The following is a 22084-nucleotide window of genomic DNA, read 5'->3' as shown; positions in this document are numbered from 1 at the left end:
GTCATTGAATATGTACCAACCACTGGAAAAAAAAACCTGCAGCACTAAAAGGCAAGGATTTGGTGACTGCATCCTAATTAAATCTTTGGGGATCTGTGTAAAAGTATTACAGAATGGGTACCCGATTATACTTAGTAAAAATATTACAAAATAGAGATAAGTCATTTTGTCTTTACCATACCACAGGTGAAAATAACTTCAAAATGTGGCAGATAATCCTAATAAAAGGAATTTATCAATTATGTTTAGCAGTTTTTATATTGGATGATTTGATTTTGTTATCTAAAATAAATATTAATATAAAAAAGACATAAGGGGTTGATTTGACAGCAACCCAATGACACAAATAACTATTAGATATCTGGAAATAGTCTTTTAAACCAAGTATGAATCCGGTAATCAGCAGCCATCTTCTACGTTCAATACACATATCATTTTATCACATGCTAAACACAACCAGTTTTTCTCTCAAAACTGTCTAATACGTATTTATAAAAAGAGCTGAAGTGTTATTCATCAATGAAGCAGCAGCCAAACATAATAAATCCAGTCAATACATCTATATGATAACAGTCTCAAACAGATGTTCACGGACGACTTACACCATCGCATACTTGGACATATGTTTGTATTAGAACCCAAGAAAGTACACATTGTGTCTGTAAATTGAACATTAGCATTTCAACATGGGTCACACAAATAACATGAAGAATGCATTATAAAGATAGAATTGTTTGTACTATTTTAGTTTTGATATTTTTCATTGAGCATTGTAGAGGACAGATTATAACTCTTGAGCTAATGTTGCTAAGATCGGAACATACCTTTAAGAATGAAGTCACAAAATAATAGATTTCTTGCTAACATGTTTGAAATAGTTGTTACTGCGCGTATTAGAATGTGAAATTTACATTTACACTTTTTTTAGTGGAAGTGGGGTAGGATCGGATCAGACTGTAGCAGTGATTGGGACAGATTTTACAATCAACTATTTTTATCAGATGATGCAAAACACTTACTCAGATTGTCAAAATACACAACAGTTCAGGTAAGGCAAAGTACACAAATATACAGGTAAGGCAAACTACAAAACAGTTACAGGTAAATCGGCCTCATATCTTGACTTACATCTAGAAATTGACAATGAGGGTCGGTTGAAAACAAAACTTTACGATAAAAGAGATGATTTCAGATTTCCAATTGTGAACTTTCCATTTCTAAATAGCAACATTCCAGCAGCACCTGCATACGGTGTATATAGCTCCCAATTGATACGATATTCCCGTGCTTGCATTTCCTATCATGATTTCCTTGATAGAGGTTTGCTGCTCACAAGGAAGTTATTAAACCAAGAGTTCCAAATGGTGAATTTGAAATCATCACTTCGTAAATTTTACGGACGCCATCACGAGTTGGTTGACCGTTATGGAATAACCGTTTCACAAATGCTATCGGATATGTTCCTCACGTCGTAACTACAAACCCCTTCCCTTTCATGAATGTGACCTACCGGATTTGTAATCACATAAGCAACACGACGGATGCCACATGTCGAGCAGGATCTGCTTACCCTCCCGGAGCACCTGAGATCACCCCTAGTTTTTGGTGGGGTTCGTGTTGTTTATTCTTTAGTTTTCTATGTTATGTCATGTGTACTATTGTGTGTCGGTTCGACTTTTTCATGTTAGCCATGGCGTTGTCAGTTTATTTTCGATTTATGAGTTTGACTGTCCCTTTGGTATCTTTCGTCCCTCTTTCAAATATAAAACAGTACATGTAAGTCAAATATACAATAATACAGGTTAGTCAAATATACAACAGTACAGGTAAGTCAAATATACAATTATACAGGTTAGTCAAATATACAACAGTACAGGTAAGTCAAAAAGCACAACAGTTCATGTAAGTTAAATATACAACAGTATAGGTGAGTGAACATTGAAAAATAAAATGAAAACATGAAAGGGTCTACTTCAGGTCTTTTTCGAATATTGTTTTCGACGGCGGCCTTGGCAGTTTGTGATTAGTTCAGTTTATTGGGAACCATAAGTGATAGGTCAATGATAGTTGGTATGCACTTGTATTACATTAGTGCATCTCACCTCAGTGGAGACCATATCGAAGTCAAAGTTTGTGATTAGGTAACCAGTTATAAGAAGTTGATGGTATTTGGTATACAGTTTTTTTATACGTCCGTCTAAGACGGGACGTATTATGGTATACAGTTGGCCTTCCGTCCATCCGTCCTTCCGTCGTCCACACTTTGGACAATTTAAAAAAAAACGCTTCCACCAACATTTATGAAACTTCGTTGAATTGTTTATATCTATTGACGTAAGCTCCCTTTCGATTTTTATAAATTTCAGATTTTTAGTTTCCATGTTAATGAGCTTTTTCCTTAAAAACAAAATGGTGATTTTTCAGTTTTTGGACAATAACTCAAAAATGCTTCCTTCAACTTTTGAAACTTTAATGAATTGTTTATATCTATTGACGTATGCTCCCTTTCGATTTTTATAAATTTCAGATTTTCGTTTCCATTTTATAAAGTTTTATCCTTAAAAAAGGGGGATTTTCTAGTTTTTGGACAATATCTCAAAAATGCTTCCATCTACTTTAATGATACTTTGGTGAATTGTTTATATCTATTGATTTATGCTCCCTTTCGATTTTTATAAATTTCAGATTTTTACGTTTCCGTGTTATGAATTTGTATGCTTAAAAAAGGTTGGATTTTTCAGTTTTCGAACAATCACTCTAACACTTTCTCAAAATTTTATGAAACTTAGGTGAAATGTTTATATCTGTTGACTTAAGCTACCTTTTACAAATTAAAAGAAAATGAACAAATAGAGGTCACCGTATGGCCTTAAACAATGAGCAAAGTCCGTACCACAATGTCAGCTATAAAAGACACTAAAATGACAAATGTAAAACAATTCAAATGAGAAAACTAACAGCCTAACTAATGTGCAAAAAATTTAATCATTTAAAGCATAAAGACAAGCGAAAAGGGCAACGGACATATCATGCGCTTATAGCGCAGCTCTTCATTAAGCATTGACATTTATCATTTCCAATAACTTTATTAGATTCTGCATCTGAGATCATAGTACATGGACTTTGAGTAGTTTGTGTGGTTTATATGTTTAAATATTGACATTTTGATTCAATATTTGCATTTATGCATTGAAAATTACAAAAGGCGAGACATATTTCTTTGTTAACAGTTTATATTTTTTTTTCTTAACTGTTAAGATTCGTAAAATGATTTGAATTTTTCAAACTTTCACTAATAGCATGCATGCACTTTTAGACGGGATACGACACTTTTATCGACAAAATTTGAAATCTCCTGTATGAACCAGTTACCTGGGAGACAGTCAAAATATCCCTTTTTTGACAAAAAATCACCTTATTTCCACCCTTTTTATCACTAGATAATACTTTCAATGTATTGCAAAATATCTCATCATGGTTACAATAATTTAAATTTTGTAAGTCAGACACGTATTTCCTCTACAATAGACTCACCAGTGACGCTCGAATTTAAAATGTTAAAAGGGCCAAATAAAGTGCAAGTTGAAGAGCATTGAGGACCCAAAACTCCAAAACGTCTTGCCATATACAGCTAAGGTCATCCAATCATGCTATTCCCGGGGATAGACAATCTTGAGTATTTTGAAAATCAAAATATTTGTTTACAGTTAATTTATAATTATGACCATTATGAATGAAAATTCATGTCTTCACAGAAGTGCAGGCTACTGGGCTGGTGATACTCATGCGCAGAAAATATTCACCATTAGTGGTATCGACCTAGTGAGTGTAAATTCTAGGTCATCAAATTCTACTATAAAAAATGAAATTTTATCCTTTTTTGCTGGAATGTCAAAATGCTTTGCATCTTGGTTCATTTTGTATGAAAAAAGGAAAAAAAGAGTAATATACCCCTCTTCGACATTCATAAATCGATTGACAAAAAACAAATCCGGGTTACAAACTAAACCGGCCATTTTCCTGACTTGCTACAGGACATTTTAAGAAAAAAAAATGGTAGGTTGAACCTGGTTTTGTGGCTAGCAATACCTCCCACTTGTATGGCAATGTTAAATATAAAATTAAACTGACAACATTACACGACAGGACTACAATACAAGTGCATGGGAGATCAGATAGGACAGAGAAACACAAGAATAATAGCTATCAAAACGTACCAGGTTTATAATTTAATACGCTAGACACGCGTTTCGTCTACATAAGACTCATCAGTGAAAATGAGATCAAAATAGCCAAACAAGTACAAAGTTTTTAGCTCACCTGGTCCAAAAATTTTACAAAACCACCCCCCTGTAACTACTGGGCCAAATTGAACCAAACTTGACCACAATCATTATTGGTGTATCTTGTGTTAACATATGTCCGAGGAACGGGCCCATCCACCAAGATGTCCACCAGAAAATAGAACACAGGGGTAAAATGTAGGTTTTGGCTTTTATCTCTGAAACTAAAGCATTTACAGTAAGTCTGACATGGACTAAATTGTTCATAAGGTCATGTGTTATCTGCCCTAAAATTTTCACACAAATCAGACAACCCGTTGTTGGGTTGCTGCTTCTGAACTCGTAATTTAAAGGAAATTCTGCAGTTTTTGGTTATTTTCATGAATATTATCATAGATACAGATAGAATGTAAACAGCAATTATGTTCAGCAAAGTAGGATCTACAAATAAGTTAACATAATTAAATTGGCAATAGACCCCTTAAGGAGTTAATGCCCTTTATAGTAATTTTTTTAACAATTTTTCGTAAATTTTTGTAATCTTTTACAAAATTCTTCTCCTCTTTAACTACTAAAACGAATTTAACGAAACTTAGACACAACCATCATCAGGGTGTTAAGTTTACAAAATGTGTTCGATGGCGCAGTCCGCCAACCAAGATGGCCGACAAGGCTAAAAATAGAACATAGCGGTAAAATGCAGTTTTAGGTTTATTTCTCTGAAACTAAAGGATTTAGAGCAAATCTGACTGGGTAAAAAGTCACAATCAGCAGTATAGAAAATTATGTCTATAATGTGTGTCCTTTGTCCTTTTGCAAAAGATAGCTGTGGTTATCCAAATTATATCCTGATCTTATTACTTTTCAGTTGTTTTGTATTAGACAGCAGTGGTTACATAGTTATACATGAAGACTTTGCTAATCCTGATTCTACCTCACCCGAAATAGAAAATGTCCATGTTATTTATAAGGTAAGCTAATAGGTATAGAACGACTAATTTGGACACAGTCAGAAAAATATTATAAGGAATTCGTACATTTGTTAGACTTAATACATGTAATAGGTCTGCAACTTTGTAAAAAAGTCAACTATTTTGGTAATTTGTATATCAAACTAAACCATAAAGGCTTGAGTTCACTATAGAAACCTTTTTGAAAGTTTCATTTAAAAAATTAATAAAAAAATAATATGAAATTAAAAAATGTATACATGTGTGTAGAGGGCACATGCTGTCTGTTACTTATATTATAATTACAAGTGTTTGTTCTAGGAAACATCTGGGAACCAGTGCCCTCTTATATTGAATATAATACTCCTAAAATTACAATCATCTTGGCAGTCTAACCATTTGTCAGTTCATTTGTCCAAAAAACATTTATGTTTCGTCACACTTTTCTCAGAAATTACTAATGAGAATTACAGTGCAAACTGCCTGATCCGACACCTGAGTATTCAAACATCCTGCTTTAACCGACACATGTTCGTGGTCCCAAAATATGCCTATACTTCCAGAAAAAACCGGAGTATTCCGACACCCTGCTTAATCCGAAATTTTTTTCAGGTCCCCCAGTTTGTCGGATTACACATGTTACACTGGACGTTGTATTTGACCAGCAGCTTAAGTTGTAACATTTGAGATCTTGTCACATCTGTCAGATACTACGATACCTATTGTGTATGCCCCAACTCCGATAGAAGGGGGCGTTATGTTTTCTGTTCTGTGCGTCCGTTCGTTCATCTGTCCCGCTGCAGAGTTAAAGTTTTTGGTCAAGTTAGCTTTTGATGAGTTGAAGTCCAATCATCTTGACACTTAGTACACATGTTCCCTATCATATGATCTTTCTAATTTGAATGCCAAATTAGACTTTTTATCCCAATTTCACTGTCCACTGAACAAAGAAAATGATAGTGCGAATGAGACATCCCTGTACAGGGACACATTCTTGTTATGAAATCAAACTAGTCCTACACTAATTATCAGTAGCATGCCAACACCGAAGTTGTGAGTTCAAATTCCAAATGTGAAAGTTGTATGAGACTCTAATTTTTAATGACAAGGATTATAAGTTTCCCGAAAGGTCGGTGGTTCTGGCTGGACACTCCCGCTTCCTCCATTAATAAACATGGGATGCCAATAAATAGAAGTAAGTGCTGAAAGTTTTGTTTATCATTAATTATTAAAAAGCAGTTAATCTACCTGGCATTTAAGTTTATATTTTGAATACAAATGCATAAATCATTTGTTTGTTGTTCTATTGTAGGAAAGTGCAATAGCTGAAGACCTTATTAACAACAATATGATGAATAAAGCATCATGTATAGATTTTGAAACTATCAAGGAGCAGTTTACATACAGGGTAAATCTTGATTTTCGCCGACCAATATGTTTGCTGAAATGTTCTTTGTATATACAATATAACTTCTCAACAGGAATTCAATGGGAAGGAGACGCGCCACTTATAGAATAATGAAAAGTAGTTGAAAAAAATGACAAATATCTTTAAAATGGACGAAAGTGAATTATACTCCTTTTTCAGGCAATTGCTATTATAATAGCCTGTCAACAATGAGGTTTTCAGTTCGTTCCATCAACTACTGGGGTAGGTGCATTTGACTCTAATTTTAATTGACTATGATTACTAGATTACTATGGTCGGTAGTTCCGGCCTCCATTTATAAAACTTGGATTCCACAAAATAGCAAATATTGCTGAAAGTGAAACCTACTCACAAAAAATCAAACAATCAAGTGTATTACTTTTATACCTATTGTCTTTTTCAGGTTGTAACAAATGATATTGATAGAATGAATTCATATGCTAAATACAAGATAAGTCCAGTTCCTAACAGCAATATATTTATTGTCATAAAACAGAGAGTCTACACAACTGCTACAAGGTGCTGCAGTGTAAGTCATTATAAACACATCTATAGGTCTCCGTACAGCCTCCAACAAAGAGTAATACCTATACAGTCGCACCTTGATCTCTTGAAATTGGAGGGACCTGACATATCTATTTATTAATCCGAGGTCAAAGTCATACGAGTTTGGGAGTTCGTCATTTTCTTCCATTTCAATTGTTTACCTTGTGTTGCAAGAAAGCGAATTTAAAATACCAATCTTTATTCAGTGGTATTACATGCAGTTTAAAAAATAAAGCACTTCATAGAAAATAAAACAGAATAGACAATTCACATCAAAATCAAGTACAATCCTTCCCGTTATATTAGGGATTTAAAATTATACCATCATAAAATATATGAGAAGAACATAATACGTATCATGCCAACAACAGTTTTTGGAATACATGTGTTTATTTACGATGCAAAGACCCTTAGAGTGAATCAATATTATTGAATGTAGGATAGCTATGTCTGGTATTTGCGATTAAAGTCGCAGGCTCGACAAAAATGATGGAAGAAATGCTATATGAGATTTACGCTTTAAAATTCAAATGTAGATAAAAAAAAAGACATATATAAAAATTGGAAAAGTGTTTGAGACAATTATCAACTGAAGGCAAATGATTATACATAACTAAATGAAGCTAGTAAATTAATTCCTCCTTTATGTCCAGTGGCAAATATGGCATGCAAATTCACGACGAGATGAAAAGTAGGTCAACCTGAAGCAAATGATTATAATTTTAGAGTGGCATTTTTTACAATAAGGCAGAGAGTTTGCTAGAAGTAATATATATATGCCGTTATAAAAAAAATTGAACCATGATCTTATGTCAAAAGTTTAGCAATTAGCCCCCCGTTCCTCTTTTTTCTCCATGGTAGACGAATGCTAATATCAAAAGACATTACTTTACAATCATTAACGGCCACTAAAAATAGATGAGATATGGACTTCTTTAGTAAAATTCCCGGTTCGGGACAGGTTAGTATTTCCTCTAAAATACCGTTTGATTATTGACCGTAGATTTTCAAGCAACCAAAAGCACTTTGAATAAACAAAATTGTAAATTATGGTATCTGGCTGGGTGTCAAGATCCTATTTCGGACTCCCTTAGTTTTTGGGGGCTTATCTAATAAGTCATGCCTTATGAACTTTTAGTAAATTGAATCTCAACTTAAAGACCTACACTGGGTTAACTTCGAGGTACAATAAGTAGACAAAAGAAATCATTTGTGAAATGAGTTCGTCCCAGGTATCTGAGATAATTATTTTGAGTTAACAGAATAACAATGAAAAATGCACGAGCAGGTTGATAAACTTCATATGATGTCACCAGCTCAAGATTGGTAAGTCGTAGCATGTGTGCGCTTTTCAGACCGTTATGTTTATCACACATAGTTTCTTATTTCTTACAATTTGAATTCCATGGCAGTCTATGCTTGGTACAAAAACAGATGCATTCTTGTTTCTGTAGCTATATATCTATTATTTAAGCAAATAGATATATCATGTTGTTATCATGATCGTGTTTAAATTTTATAGATTTACGGAATATCACCTGATTCCCATAAATGCAGCTCCAGATCATGTGACTGTTTGTGTTACAAAGATGCCGATTTTGATTATTGCACTAATGCATATACTCTGTTAGGGTAAGTATACACTAGATCATATCTAACCAGTGATAACATTGCTTGTAATTGCAGATAGACTCAAAAGGAATTCAATTAAGGGAAACAACTGAAAATTCCAAGAGGTAAAACCAGTATTGTGTTTCCTGCTGATCGACCCTTTAACGTACTAGACACCAAGCTAAACCTCTTTTTTTATTTGAAAAAGTTTTTTTTTTTACTGAATATTTTCATTCGAATTAAGAAATAATTGCAATCAATTAAAAAAATGTTCAAATATTTTATTGTCTTGTTATTCTCATTTTATTTAAAAACAAATGCCTATCCAGAGGCATTCGAAAGGACTGATTGAAAATAACATTGCATCATTTTTTATAAAGCAAAGAAATTTATTTTTAAACAACACAGCCGACATTTAAGTATATAGCCTCTCTCTGATGTTCATTATAATATTAAGAATAAGCCATTCTGAAGTACCATTTGAATAGATACACAATTGATTTCCTTTTCAACCAAGTATTTTGCTCCTTATTCTATTAAAATTATTAGTAAATAACTTATCTTGAGTCATTTGACAGACTGATTAAAAATAACATTGCAAACTTTTTGATAAAACGAAGAAATTTAGGTGATTTTAAACAATTCGAAGAAATGTTTTATCTTTTTTTCTGCTTTCAAATACTTCTGACAGAGCAAAACTAATAATCAAATGATGTGTTGTTTGTTCGCTTGTTGAATATGTGTTCCGTATTTCAATTAGTTTTTGAACAGTTATAATTTTTTTTAAACAATGATTGACAATACATATGTTTTTATATTTAGCAACTCTGATATATAAATTCTTTTTCTACTGCTTTTTTGCAGTGATGCTGCACAAACATGTAGTCCTAGAGACCCAGAACTACAGACAGAAAATTTGAATGACGAAGAAAAGATTAAAAATCTTCAATTTTGCTTTGATCCTAAATGCTCCACAAGAACACAAAAATCGTAAGTTTTCTTTTACAAATGACTTATCTTTTACAGTTTTCCTGTACTCTTTTGTGATTCCAATAACTTTGCTTGTTTAATTAACAATTTGGATATGATAATAAAATTTATTTGTTCATTTGTTATTTTACATCGCTGAAATGTATTAGGTGTTTTTATTCAATATGCAAAATGAGAAAAGAAACAGAATAAGTTTTTTTTAAAAGGCACTTTTTTATATTTTGATAGAATTCTTTTCCTCTTAATTTTTAATAATCTCTCATTTTTTTCAATTGTATGTAAATCTCAAAAATGCTGGTTAAATGTTGGAATTTACCGAAATAACACTCTGAAATATATTTAAACTGAAACCAATGTAAAGCAGTCATCGGGTTTTTTTTTCTCTTGAATTCAAGTATTTAAGGTCAATCGTCTGTACATATTTCCTCAGATAGAATATTTTTAATATTTTGCAGAATTGAATATTTTGCCATGTGTTTATATAATTTCATAAAAAAAATACTTATTTTTACATTGATTATTAATGGAAAAAAAATTATTTGAAGTTAATGTGATAGAATTTCACATCAAAAAGTTGCGGATCCATATATTTTCGTGGATTATAAACAACTACGGAAGAAAATTCTTTTTTAATCAAACTATTGGTGAAAAAATATCGCTTTTTTATTTAAAAATTAGTAGGCTTTCAACTAAACATGTTCAATGATCAAACTAATTTAAAAATTTGAAAGATACCTCTTTGCAGTGGACACCACTGTTGTCTTCCTGTGTTTTGGTAGAGAGTCCTTGCGAACATAGTACACAATAACTTTAAGTGTTTTTAACATTGGATGTTTGTTTATTATACGTATTCTAGGGATTGTTTTGGTGTGGCAGGGTGCAGTTGGTGTGTTAGAGGTTCTAAAGACCAGGATCTAGAGCAGCCATATTGTGCCTTACAGAGTGTCTGTTACTTTGGACAAGTTGGATCTGAAGACCCATATGGAAATAATGTTGGAGGTAATATTGTCTGTTGTGTCGAAGTTGTTTATTGTTATTAAAAACGGCGACTATGACATGTATGATTTACAGGTATTACAACACGCTAATTGACATTGCATGTATGACACTTATAAAAGGGAAAACATGTTTTAATAATTATGGAAAGGTTGTTGTGATTAAAGTGATTGTCCTATTTATCTTGTCATGTAAGGTGACGAAAAGTCATGTGCATTATGTGCATTATGTTTAGCTTGGATAACTTAAAAACGATGAATGTTCAAACAAACAAAGTATTTGCCACATTAAAAAAGTTATCAAATTCATCAAACTGTTTTATTTCATAAATTTACACAGCAACAATGTTGACCAATATACAGAAGTTATAATAAAATTCATGAACCAACTGAAAGATCATCAAACTTCCTTTTACTTCGTACTTTGCATGACCTTTTTAACTTTTTTTATTCGAGCAGCACTGATGAGTCTTTTATAGACAAAAGACATGTCGCGCGCAAACACAAAATTCAATCCTGGTATATGTGGAATTTATTTATGTATAATTAAAAAAGTTAACAAAAATGCTAAAACAGTATATGAACATCTGTTTCGTCAGTATTTAGTAAACCAGAGTTGTCTGTGTAACACTGGTGGTAAGCGGATGGTCGTAACTAAAAGTTACGACCATCCGCAGATGGGAGACAACTCTAGGCATAAGTTTTTCTTTTCCGATTTTTGTGCACTAAAAGGTTCATTTGAACCAAACCGCTTGTCTCGTACATACTATTCGATAGTCCGGTGATATTAAAACCAAATTTGATGCATTAAAACATTCCAATTTTCGTAAAATAGTCATTCAAAAATTCAAGCATGATGGTCGTAACTAAAAAAACAAAATATTGAGGATGGTCGTAACTTAAATTTGTGATGGTCGTAACTCTGTTTTAAATAAGACCGAATAAGGCAAGTCAAGAGTTTTAAACGTGTCTTTTATTATATGCATACTAGTATTTCATATGATGTACTTCTGAAGATTTTTTTTTCATTTTTTACATACAATGTAAAATAAAGAAATTTCAATGCGTGTAACACTTATCAGAAATTTTAAAAGTTTTCAAATATTAGTTTTGGGGAATTTTGATTAAAGTTCGATTTAAAATTCCAAATTTTTCAAATGTAACCGAACCAGTCAAGAGTTCTAAACGTGTCTTCTGTTATATGAATATATCATATATCATATTATATATTTGTGAAGTTGTTTTCACCAAATAATAAAAACTAGATGGAGAGAGGGATACCTGTAAAGAAGAAAATTGGAACGAATCGAACGAAACAATATAAAATGAAATGAACAGTCATATATTCTTAAAATATAATGTATAAAATTAATAAAGAGGCAAATAGTTGAATTAATGTAAGCGGTTAAATTCATTAACAATGTAAATTTCTCAAAAGTGGAGAAATCATTTTAAAACAAGAAACACAGCTCTGGTTATGATCATTCTTTGTTAGAAATAAAAAGCACAAAATGTATCAAATACATTTAATTGTTTTAATTACAAAATAAATGAGTTTAAGAAACAAATTAACAAATTGGACATCACATGAAATAGCAGTATCCTAATTTTTTTTCCGATTGGAATTCGCATCTATTGCAAACATAAACTTTTTAAGGGTGTACTTACTAGTTGATTTTTTTAAATCTTCAATTGAAGAATGATACATTAAGTCGAAAGAGTATTAATAAGGAGTCAAAATAAGCTTAACATATTGATAGGTTATGAAGGTCGTTATCGAGACTAGAGCATACCCGCGCATTCGCAGGTCCGTACCTGAGTTTTAAAAAGAACATACGCTTTATTTTTAGCCTGGATGCTTAGACGTCATATTGTTGTTTGGTGAAATCAAGCTGATAATCAGGTGCACAGTAATGCCCAATGACGAAGTCCATGAGTAGCTTGTAGCCATTCATACAATGTAAACATATAACTTACACATGATTTTCAACCTGCATACCGGGATTTGTATGTAATAATTGCCGCAGTACATTTAGTTTGACCTAAGTCTTTGTAACATTATCCTGGCTACAAACAAGTATTTTATTTTACTCTTAAATTCAGTGCATGTAGCAGTGTAAAATATATATCAACAATTTTCCTACTTTCGAAGTTAACACAATGATCATTGCGACACCATGGATTCAGTTTTCATTCCGTACCAATACTTAGAACTAATATCAATACTATACAGCAATATATAATCGTTATGTAATCGATAAAAAATAACAACACGTAATAAAATCCTGGGTTGAGTTCAATATCGTAGCGGCTACGTAGCTGCTATCAATATCTATGTAACAACTAGTCTATAGCTGCATGTTCAATCGTCAAGATCTACGTAGCACTACGTAGCAGCTACGATATTGAACTCAACCCTGACTCAGAAGTGCATTTGTGGATTCTATTTCCTCATGAACGACCAAAAGACGAATATTTGAAGGCCAATAGTTTTTAAGACAATAACAATTTTAAAAAAGTCAAGGAGTAAACAAAGACTCAAAAACTCTAAGACATAAGAGCTGCAATAAATGATTTAAAGATGATTGTTCAGACTGTACGTTTAATAATTTCATCTGCCGACATGATTGCAGATATAAAAAAAAAGTCGTAAATAAAAAATACTAAAAACAAATATAAGGGAATACACGTGCATTTAATAATTTAATGCCTTAACGTACAGTAAAAAATATATCAATTCTCAACCCTAACATACTTTTTGGCTTAATGCGAGTTGATTAAATTGATGCACTTAATAAATTTGTAAAATCAAAGTTACAAAGGGGTAGTGAAAAATAAATTATACCAGAAATGAGCATTTTAGATGTATTTAAACTATGTATTTAAAAAAACTTGACAAGTCGAAAGCAACTGGTTTAGATGATGTCGGACCAATTATTTTGAGTATGTGCAGCAATGTCATTTTACCAGCTTTGACATATATCTAAACATCAATTATGGTAAATTTCCAAGTATTTTTAAAACTGCAAGAGTATGCCCAATTTTTAAAAGTGGCAATGCCTGTAATCCTGATAATTATAGACCAATAGCAGTTTTGGATTGTCTATCTAAAATCATAGAACGACATATAGTTAATAGTTTGTATATATTTTTAAATAGTAATGACCTTCTTAATACTACACAGTCAGGTTTCAGAACTAAACATTCGTATACTACTGCACATACTAAATTAGTAGATGAATGGTTAGCAAAAAAAGATAATGGAGAGATAAATGGAGTTATATTTTTAGATTTAAAGAAAGCTTTTGATCTGGTTAATCATATAATTTTATTGAAAAAACTTGAATATTATAATGTTTCTAATAGTACACTTGACTGGTTTAAGTCATACTTGTTTGAACGAAGCCAACAAGTTAAGGTCAATAACGTCATGTCTAATACTAAATGCAGAAAAAACTGGTGTATCACAAGGTTCTATCCTGGGCCCTTTGTTATTTATTTTATATATCAATGATTCACCACTTAATATAGAACATTCATTAATAGATTTATATGCAGTGAAGATAAGGAACAGTACTCACCAAGAGAGCGATATCTTTAATTTTTCAACTCGACCTCGATTAAGAAATCACTACTTACATAGCTACAGAATTAATTTTCAATACATTCATTTTCATATTTAAGCTGCTAAATTTATTACACTTTTTTTTATTATTCAAGTATTAATTCATGTTAAGTCATCGACACAACATATAGACAAGTAGATTAGCGGTGCCAACCAGTGGTCACCCCCTGACATGGTAGTCGTGATATACAGGGTATGAAATTATGTTAAATATTTAACCAGATTGTCGTGTATGTAGCTTGTTTAACAATGGCGTCAGCACAAGTACATCGAATGTACTTACGGGAAAAACAAGCAAGTACAATTCAAACTGGAATCCTTGAGCATCCTAGTAAATTAATATAAAAGTATAAAGTCCCGTATTTTATTATAGAAATAAGTTAATTTATTTTTCTTTATATATATATATACATATATATACAATTTGGCTTTTTTTTGGGGGGGGGTATATCATGAAACAGTTTTTTGCATTACGGAATCTAGACAGTGGCATGTCCTCTGCCTGACTGATCACCAGACAGAGAACAGGTCAATGTCTGGTTCCAGTTTGCAATTAACCTACACTACCATGGTTAGTACCTCCGTGGGATAGTGCGTATACACGATTCTCACGGGACCACTGGCTGGGGCAACTGATCAAAACTTAAGTCGTATATTTCATAAGCAAATAAGTAACACCTGATTAAAAACAACAAATGAGCGACACACTAGGTTCTTGTAAAATTCACAACAAAAGTCATAAAAAAAAAAAAAAAACATTAAGTAAATTCTTTTTTTTTTTGTTGTTGAAAAAAAAACATTAGGAACATATAGGGCGCAATTTCCAGTAGGAAAGCCGTCCTTAAAAAGCCCACAGAAGAAGAAGACTTTTAAAATATATTATTTAGTTTGTTAAAGTTATATTCCTAGACATTTATAGTTAGTTCACCATGCAGCATTCAACAAAGAGCAAAACCAAAACCGCATAATCATTTTTAATTCTCAAAATTACAAATATGAATTCAAACAACTAACGGTCTGATTGATGTACAATACTTATAAAAAAGATAATATATAACAACGACAGATTACAGCAAAAAGGGGGGTTCAAACCGTATGTCCCAATTAAAAAGCATGTATGGTCAAACAAATCGGAGTTCTTATCTACGGAACAACCACTAGACAGTCTTAATATAGAACATTCATTAATAGATTTATATGCAGACGATTCTACATTACATTGTAAAGGTAATGATGTAATTCAGTTAGCTTCTAACCTTCAAAATGATATTCATGTAATTGAAAACTGGTGCTCGCAAAATTGTATGAAATTAAATGCCAAAAAAGAGTAAATCAATGATTATTGGTTCAAAACAATGGCTTTGTTTAACTGGAAACAGTTTTGATATCAATATTTCAAATGAACAAATAGAAAATGTAGATTGTGAAAAACTACTTGGTTTATATATTGACAAAAACTTTAATTGGAGTCAGCAAAAAGATAAAATGTCAATTACTATATCAAATAGAATCAACTTATTACAAAAGATAAGAAAATATTTACCTATGCATATACGTATTATCTATTTTAATGCTTATATTCTGCCATTATTTGATTATTGTTGCAATATATGAAGTTGTTGTGAGAGTGGAATAGATAAACTTAATAAATTATTAAAGAAATCTGCTAGGGTTATAGTAGAAGCTGACATAATCACATCATCCAGTTTATTGTTTAATAGTTTACACTGGTTAAATGTGGAAAAACGAATTCAATACCAAAAGGCAATACTTGTATTTAAATCAATTAATGGTATGGTTCCTAACTATTTAGAAGAAAATTTTCATTTTACTGATAATCAAAACTATAACTTACGTTCAGCTGATAAAAAACTATTAAATCTTCCAAAACCAAAAACATTTTTTTTAAAGAAAACATTTACATATTCAGGTTCTCAAATATGGAACAGTTTACCAAATGAAATCAAAATGAGTGATACACTTGTATCTTTTAAAACAAAATGTTACAAATTTTTCATCAATTGTGCAAATTAATATGCCTTTTCATTATTATTTCAATAATAATTGTATATTGTGTATAATATAACTTTATAATACTGTGTGTACTTATAACTATGTTATTATTATTTTGAGGACTCTCAGGAAGGTTAGTTTTAACTAATGGGATCATCCTCTTGAAATAAAGATTATTTATTTATTTATTTATTTTTATTTATTAGTTTTCACTATTGCTCCTATAAGATGTGCGTTTGAAATCCATCAGAAATGTGTATGTTTAATAATTCTCTAGCTTGATTTCTGCATATCATTACCAGAGTTACAAATAGTATTGTTTGTAGCAAATCATATATTACATCTGAGTCTATTACCTTAACAATTAAAATACATTAATACAAGTTTGTCTAAATACTCGAGTTACGGTCATTTTTCAAAGTTACGACCATCTTGTGTCGGTTACGACCATCATCCAAAATACTATAGTTGAAGTTACGACCATCACACATTTAAAGTTACGACCATCATGCTTGAATTTTTGAATGACTATTTTACGAAAATTGGAATGTTTTAATGCATCAAATTTGGTTTTAATATCACCGGACTGCCGAATAGTATGTACGAGACAAGCGGTATGGTTCAAATGAACCTTTTAGTGCACGAAAATCGGAAAAGAAAAACTTATCCCTAGAGTTGTCGCCCATCTCCGGATGGTCGTAACTTTTAGTTACGACCATCCGCTTACCACCAGTGGTGTAAGTAATATCACCATTATATGTAATAATACAATAACATACATGAACTTAACTCTAACATACATGTATAAATTAATTTCTACAGTAAAAGCAGGGCCTTATATTCTTGTAATATTTGTTTTAAGATAACAGTAACACGGATGAAGCTGGAGGCATAAAAGTTGGAGCGATAGCTGGTATTGTCATCGGTGTACTGATTGTTGTCATTATTGCCGGTTGTGTCTATAGTCATATCAGAACCAAGTCCAGTATATCATCATCCAATGGAAGTCCAGCTTTCAACACAGAATCAACACAACAGACAAATGCTCATGACAACCAAGCATTTAGATCACAAAATCAAAGTTCATCAGAAAGACCCTCATTTCAGCACCAATCGTCAATAAACAATCGGGGAAATCTCATGTTTCACCCTCAAAATCAAAGTGCTGAGTACACTTTTCCCACAGCTCCTGTAGAAAACCCTCCACCGTATTCTGCAGTGGTTTCTTACGGTAGTCAGACAAAGCATGGTTATCCAAATAAATCCTATTTGTAAATGGATAAAAAAGATCATACATGTAATAAATCTAGAATTTGTATCACAACATAAATTATGTATCAACTATTTTTTTTTTATATTTGAATGGACAAATATTTGAATTATGTACAATTATTTACCTACATGGAGTTATTTTCTTTCAGAACGAAAGGTCATTCTTTCGAAGAACTAACCCGGACGATACCATGTTTCAATGAAATATGCTTCAAGGCATAAAATAATCAGCATACGTTCGGTCTTTTGTTTGAACAATCCTGACACCCCTCTGTGTGCTTTACGATAAGAAAAACCCTAAATATGCGTTATCTATAACTTATTGGCTTTTGATTTTAGGTTATGTAATTGACACTTCTCTAATAATTCCGAACAGGAGTGTACATTGATTCCACTGTACACTTGCCGCTATTAGGGGATGGGGTGCTTCAATTACCGTAGGAATCTCAGTTCATTTATGCAATTGCATGGTGATCGTTATTTTCATTTGAATTAACTCATCATAGATACCAGCTGGATTAAATTTTGTATTTACGTCAATCGCATGTTTTGTCTACAAAGGACTCATTAGTGACGCTCGAATCCCAAAAAGTTCAAAAGGCCAAATAAAGAACAAAGAGGAAGAGCATTGAGGACCAAATAAAGTAGTTCAAATTGTGATAGTACTCTGAATACAGCTTTACACTGTGCATGATTTTTGTCTCGCCTTAACGGGGTCAAAAAGCGAGACATAGGTTTTCTGTTTAATGTGTCGTTGGGCATATGTGGTGGTGGTGGCGGCGGTGTCGTAAACAATGTATTAGTTTTTGATTAGGTCAGTTTATAGGTTAATGGTATTTGGTATGCCATTGTATTAGCATTAGCACATCTCATATTTTGAGAGATGTTTTGTCCCTGTCCCCTCAGTCATGGTTTATTGAATTTGAATATTTTGCATGTTTAAAGGTTTATGTGAATTGCTATTTTAATTTCAACATTTGCATTTTACTATTGATAAAAAAGGCGATATATATCTCTGTGTTAGTAATTAATTATCAAAAGTACCAGGATTATAATTTAGTACGTCAGACGCGCGTTTCGTCTACACATGACTAATCAGTGACACTCATATCAAAATATTTATAAAGCACAAGTAAAAAGTTGAAGAGCATTGAGGACCCAAAATTCCAAAAAGTGGTGCCAAATACGGCTAAGGTAATCAATGCCTGGGATAGGAAAATCCGTAGTTTTTTTGAAAAATTCAAAGTTTGGTTAACCAGAAATTTATAGAAATGACCACATTATTGATATTCATGTCAACACCGGAGTGTTAGCAGTTTACTATTGTATTTGTAGACAAGTAATTTATATGATTTGATATATATTGTTGTGATGCAAAGTTAAATAAAATACGTGATATTCACATATTCTTTAAAAATAGTTATTATAAGTTGATATTATTATATTTATTGTTATTATTATCTAAATTAAAAAGTTCAACTTCAAGTTCAAGTTTCATAGATATGTTTTTTGGTTTTTTTTTTACAGTTGTACGTATGTGCTGTCATTTAGGCGACTTTTTATAATATTAACTTCGTCATAACTGTGGGTACATATCATTTTTGTGGGTTCCAATTTTTCTTGTATTGAGTAAAAGTTGTATGTTCGTGGGTATATGTTTTTGTTTTTGTTTAATCAAAGTCTGTATTCAAACCTACACATGATTGGCAGATTGGCACTTGTTGAACATTTACATTCCTGGTTGACCAATACCCCAAAAAATCCATAAAAATTGGTATTACAAGAATATTAATAAATCCAAAATATACAGCCTTGTGACACAACTGTGGTTACACTTGTATATTTAAGGTAGATAGGGTGTCTTCCTCCATGTGTGATTTTGAAATACCAGAAAACATCGGTCTAGTTCTTTGATAGAATGTGCAAATTTTGAGAGTACATGTGTAAGAATTTTGAGAGTACATGTGTAAGAATTTTGAGAGTACATGTGTAAGAATTTTGAGAGTACATGTGTAAAATTTTGAGAGTACATGTGTAAGAATTTTCATTTTAATACATTTTAATATGTAAAATGAGATGTTTTATCATATTTATGGTTGTATTTTACAAAAAATAAGAAACTTTTGTTTTATTCATTTTTTTTTCAAACTTTGACATATAAGGGAAGGCAACTCAAATGTAAGGGCAGATAATTCAGACAAAGGTACTTTTACAATAGAGTGTGTAAGGAATTTCTCTATATTATTATTTAGCAAGAAAACAGGTCTAGTAACCTCATTTTTTTCTTTTTCTTATCTGAAAGCATATTATTAAAGCTATCTTCTCATATTTTATCTCAAAACTTTAGGGTGCAGTTTTCGTTTTATAGCATATATTTATATATTATAATATTTATATACATAATCTATACAAAATCTGGCTTATTTTTTGTATGAAAATAAGCCCAGTGACTCATTATTTTTATTTTTATTTTTTAAAAAGCATGATATAAACTACATTTTGGCAAATTATTAAAATATTCTATGAATTATAATTTAGACAACCCATCTACCTTAAATGTTATTTAATTTTATATATTAATTGATATGGGGTTTTCCATTTTTAATTTATGATAATAGTTGTTAATGCATAATTGATCACATGACCTGCTTCATACATTAAATCTTGAATTATTCATCTTTGTACCAAAGAAAGCCCATTAATCATATTCTAATTTAAAATTTTAAATGTTCCTTAGGTTTGACTGAAATTCAATACTTATTTAAGAATCAGAACTGGATGGCGAGTTATCCATTTGAAAGATTTCTATATAAAAAAGAAGATGAGGTATGATTGCCGATGAGACAACTGTACATGTCCACAAGAGACCAAAATGACACAGACATTAACAACTATAGGTCACCGTACGTATATTTTACATATGTGTTTGTCTCTGCTGTCATATGTTTCTCATACAAGTTTAGTACCATATTAATATTATCTTGAAGGTAAACAGATTGGCCATAAAACGTACATGTATTTGTTAGAAAGAAAAAAACGTGTGTGCCATATTATTTTAGTTGGATCATTCATTTTGCAAACATGACAATGTTTATGGATTGATGTTTACCTACTGTTCAAGACAACTTCTCTCAGTTTACCAATACTGGTTTGTTTATGCATTCAGTCCTCGACCAGTTCCTAAACCGGAGTGTAGATAATGTGATATGTGTATCTTATTAATGAGGGGCCTGATTGGGGGGGGGGGTGTCTCATCACGATTCACGAGTTGATTTTTTTGTCAATTCACAGAAAATATATTTCTATGATCACGGATCACAGTTATGACAGGACAGATCATGTGGGATGAACGATTCCCGGAAGAGGTTTGCAACGAGTGGGAATCTTGGAGAACGTGACTCTTTGATTTGGAAAAAGTAAAATTCAAAAGGATGTTTGTATCTACTTCATTTAGTTCAGCGAAAACAAGGAAGATTCACATTTATTCCGACTCATCAGAGAAGGCAATAGCCGCAGTTGGTTACATACAACTAGATGACGATAAGAATTTTTTTTTTGTTATGGGGAAGGCAAAGGTTGCACCCAATCACGGTCACAAACTTCCACGCTTAGAACTATGTGGAGTATTGCTAGCAACAGAAATAGGACATACAATATCCGACCAGTTAGATATACCTTTGTCTGATATTCAGTATTATACCGATAGTAAAGTTGTACATCTTCAATTCATCAAGAAGATTTTACAATTATCACTAGTAACCCGAATTTAGCTTGAACGGACAAAAACGTGTTAACGCTATTTTAATGAGATTGATTGTCATTTGATAAAGATTGACAAAAATTAAAAAATAATTTCAATTCATTTCAATTCATTTCAATTCATTTTAACGCCAGTCAAATAGATTTCTTTGCGGTGAATCAATTGAAATCAAGTTAGTGGTAATGTACGTCAAACTAATAGGCCACGCCCCCGTTAAACTATTTCAAACTGGCATCAATTCGTTTTAAACATCGTTGAGACCAGAGCTTTGTACAGGAAATCACTCAAGCAAAACAACTTTGATTGATGTCGTTTATTTTTTTCAAATTTTATCGAATTTAGTTAAATGCGTATATTATAAGTAAAGTCGCATGTTTCACAATTTTTAACAAATGAATGAACAAAACACGTGACATTTAAGAAATTTATATAAAACATTAAAATATTGATGCACGGTTTAAGAAATGTGAAGCGTAGCTTTTACTTGAAAAATCAGAACGTTACGAGATCTACAATTTAATCAACACCAAGTTTTACGATCGAAAATAAGTTTGGTTAAATGTGATCAACTATTAAAAATTCCTATCTGTATGATATCATTCTCAAAAAT

General features: G+C 31.8%; 1 protein-coding gene across 1 annotated transcript in view; it reads left to right on the top strand.

Moving 5' to 3' along the window:
* LOC139497436 (VWFA and cache domain-containing protein 1-like) overlaps nt 1-19199 on the top strand; it is a 47392-nt gene extending 28193 nt beyond the window's left edge. Inside the window, exons 13-20 of the mRNA XM_071285658.1 lie at nt 929-1048; nt 5152-5254; nt 6546-6641; nt 7066-7191; nt 8731-8840; nt 9684-9809; nt 10666-10808; nt 17305-19199. Of these exons, the coding sequence (XP_071141759.1) occupies nt 929-1048; nt 5152-5254; nt 6546-6641; nt 7066-7191; nt 8731-8840; nt 9684-9809; nt 10666-10808; nt 17305-17717 (1237 nt within the window). The 3' untranslated portion in view covers nt 17718-19199. The remainder of the gene's footprint in view (nt 1-928; nt 1049-5151; nt 5255-6545; nt 6642-7065; nt 7192-8730; nt 8841-9683; nt 9810-10665; nt 10809-17304) is intronic.
* Nucleotides 19200-22084: the final 2885 nt, after the last annotated feature.

Source organism: Mytilus edulis, chromosome 12 (genome assembly GCF_963676685.1).
Source record: "Mytilus edulis chromosome 12, xbMytEdul2.2, whole genome shotgun sequence".
Classification (NCBI taxonomy): Eukaryota; Metazoa; Mollusca; class Bivalvia; order Mytilida; family Mytilidae; genus Mytilus; species Mytilus edulis.
Note: the sequence above shows the minus strand (reverse complement) of the source record. Positions and strands in the feature narration are given on the sequence as shown.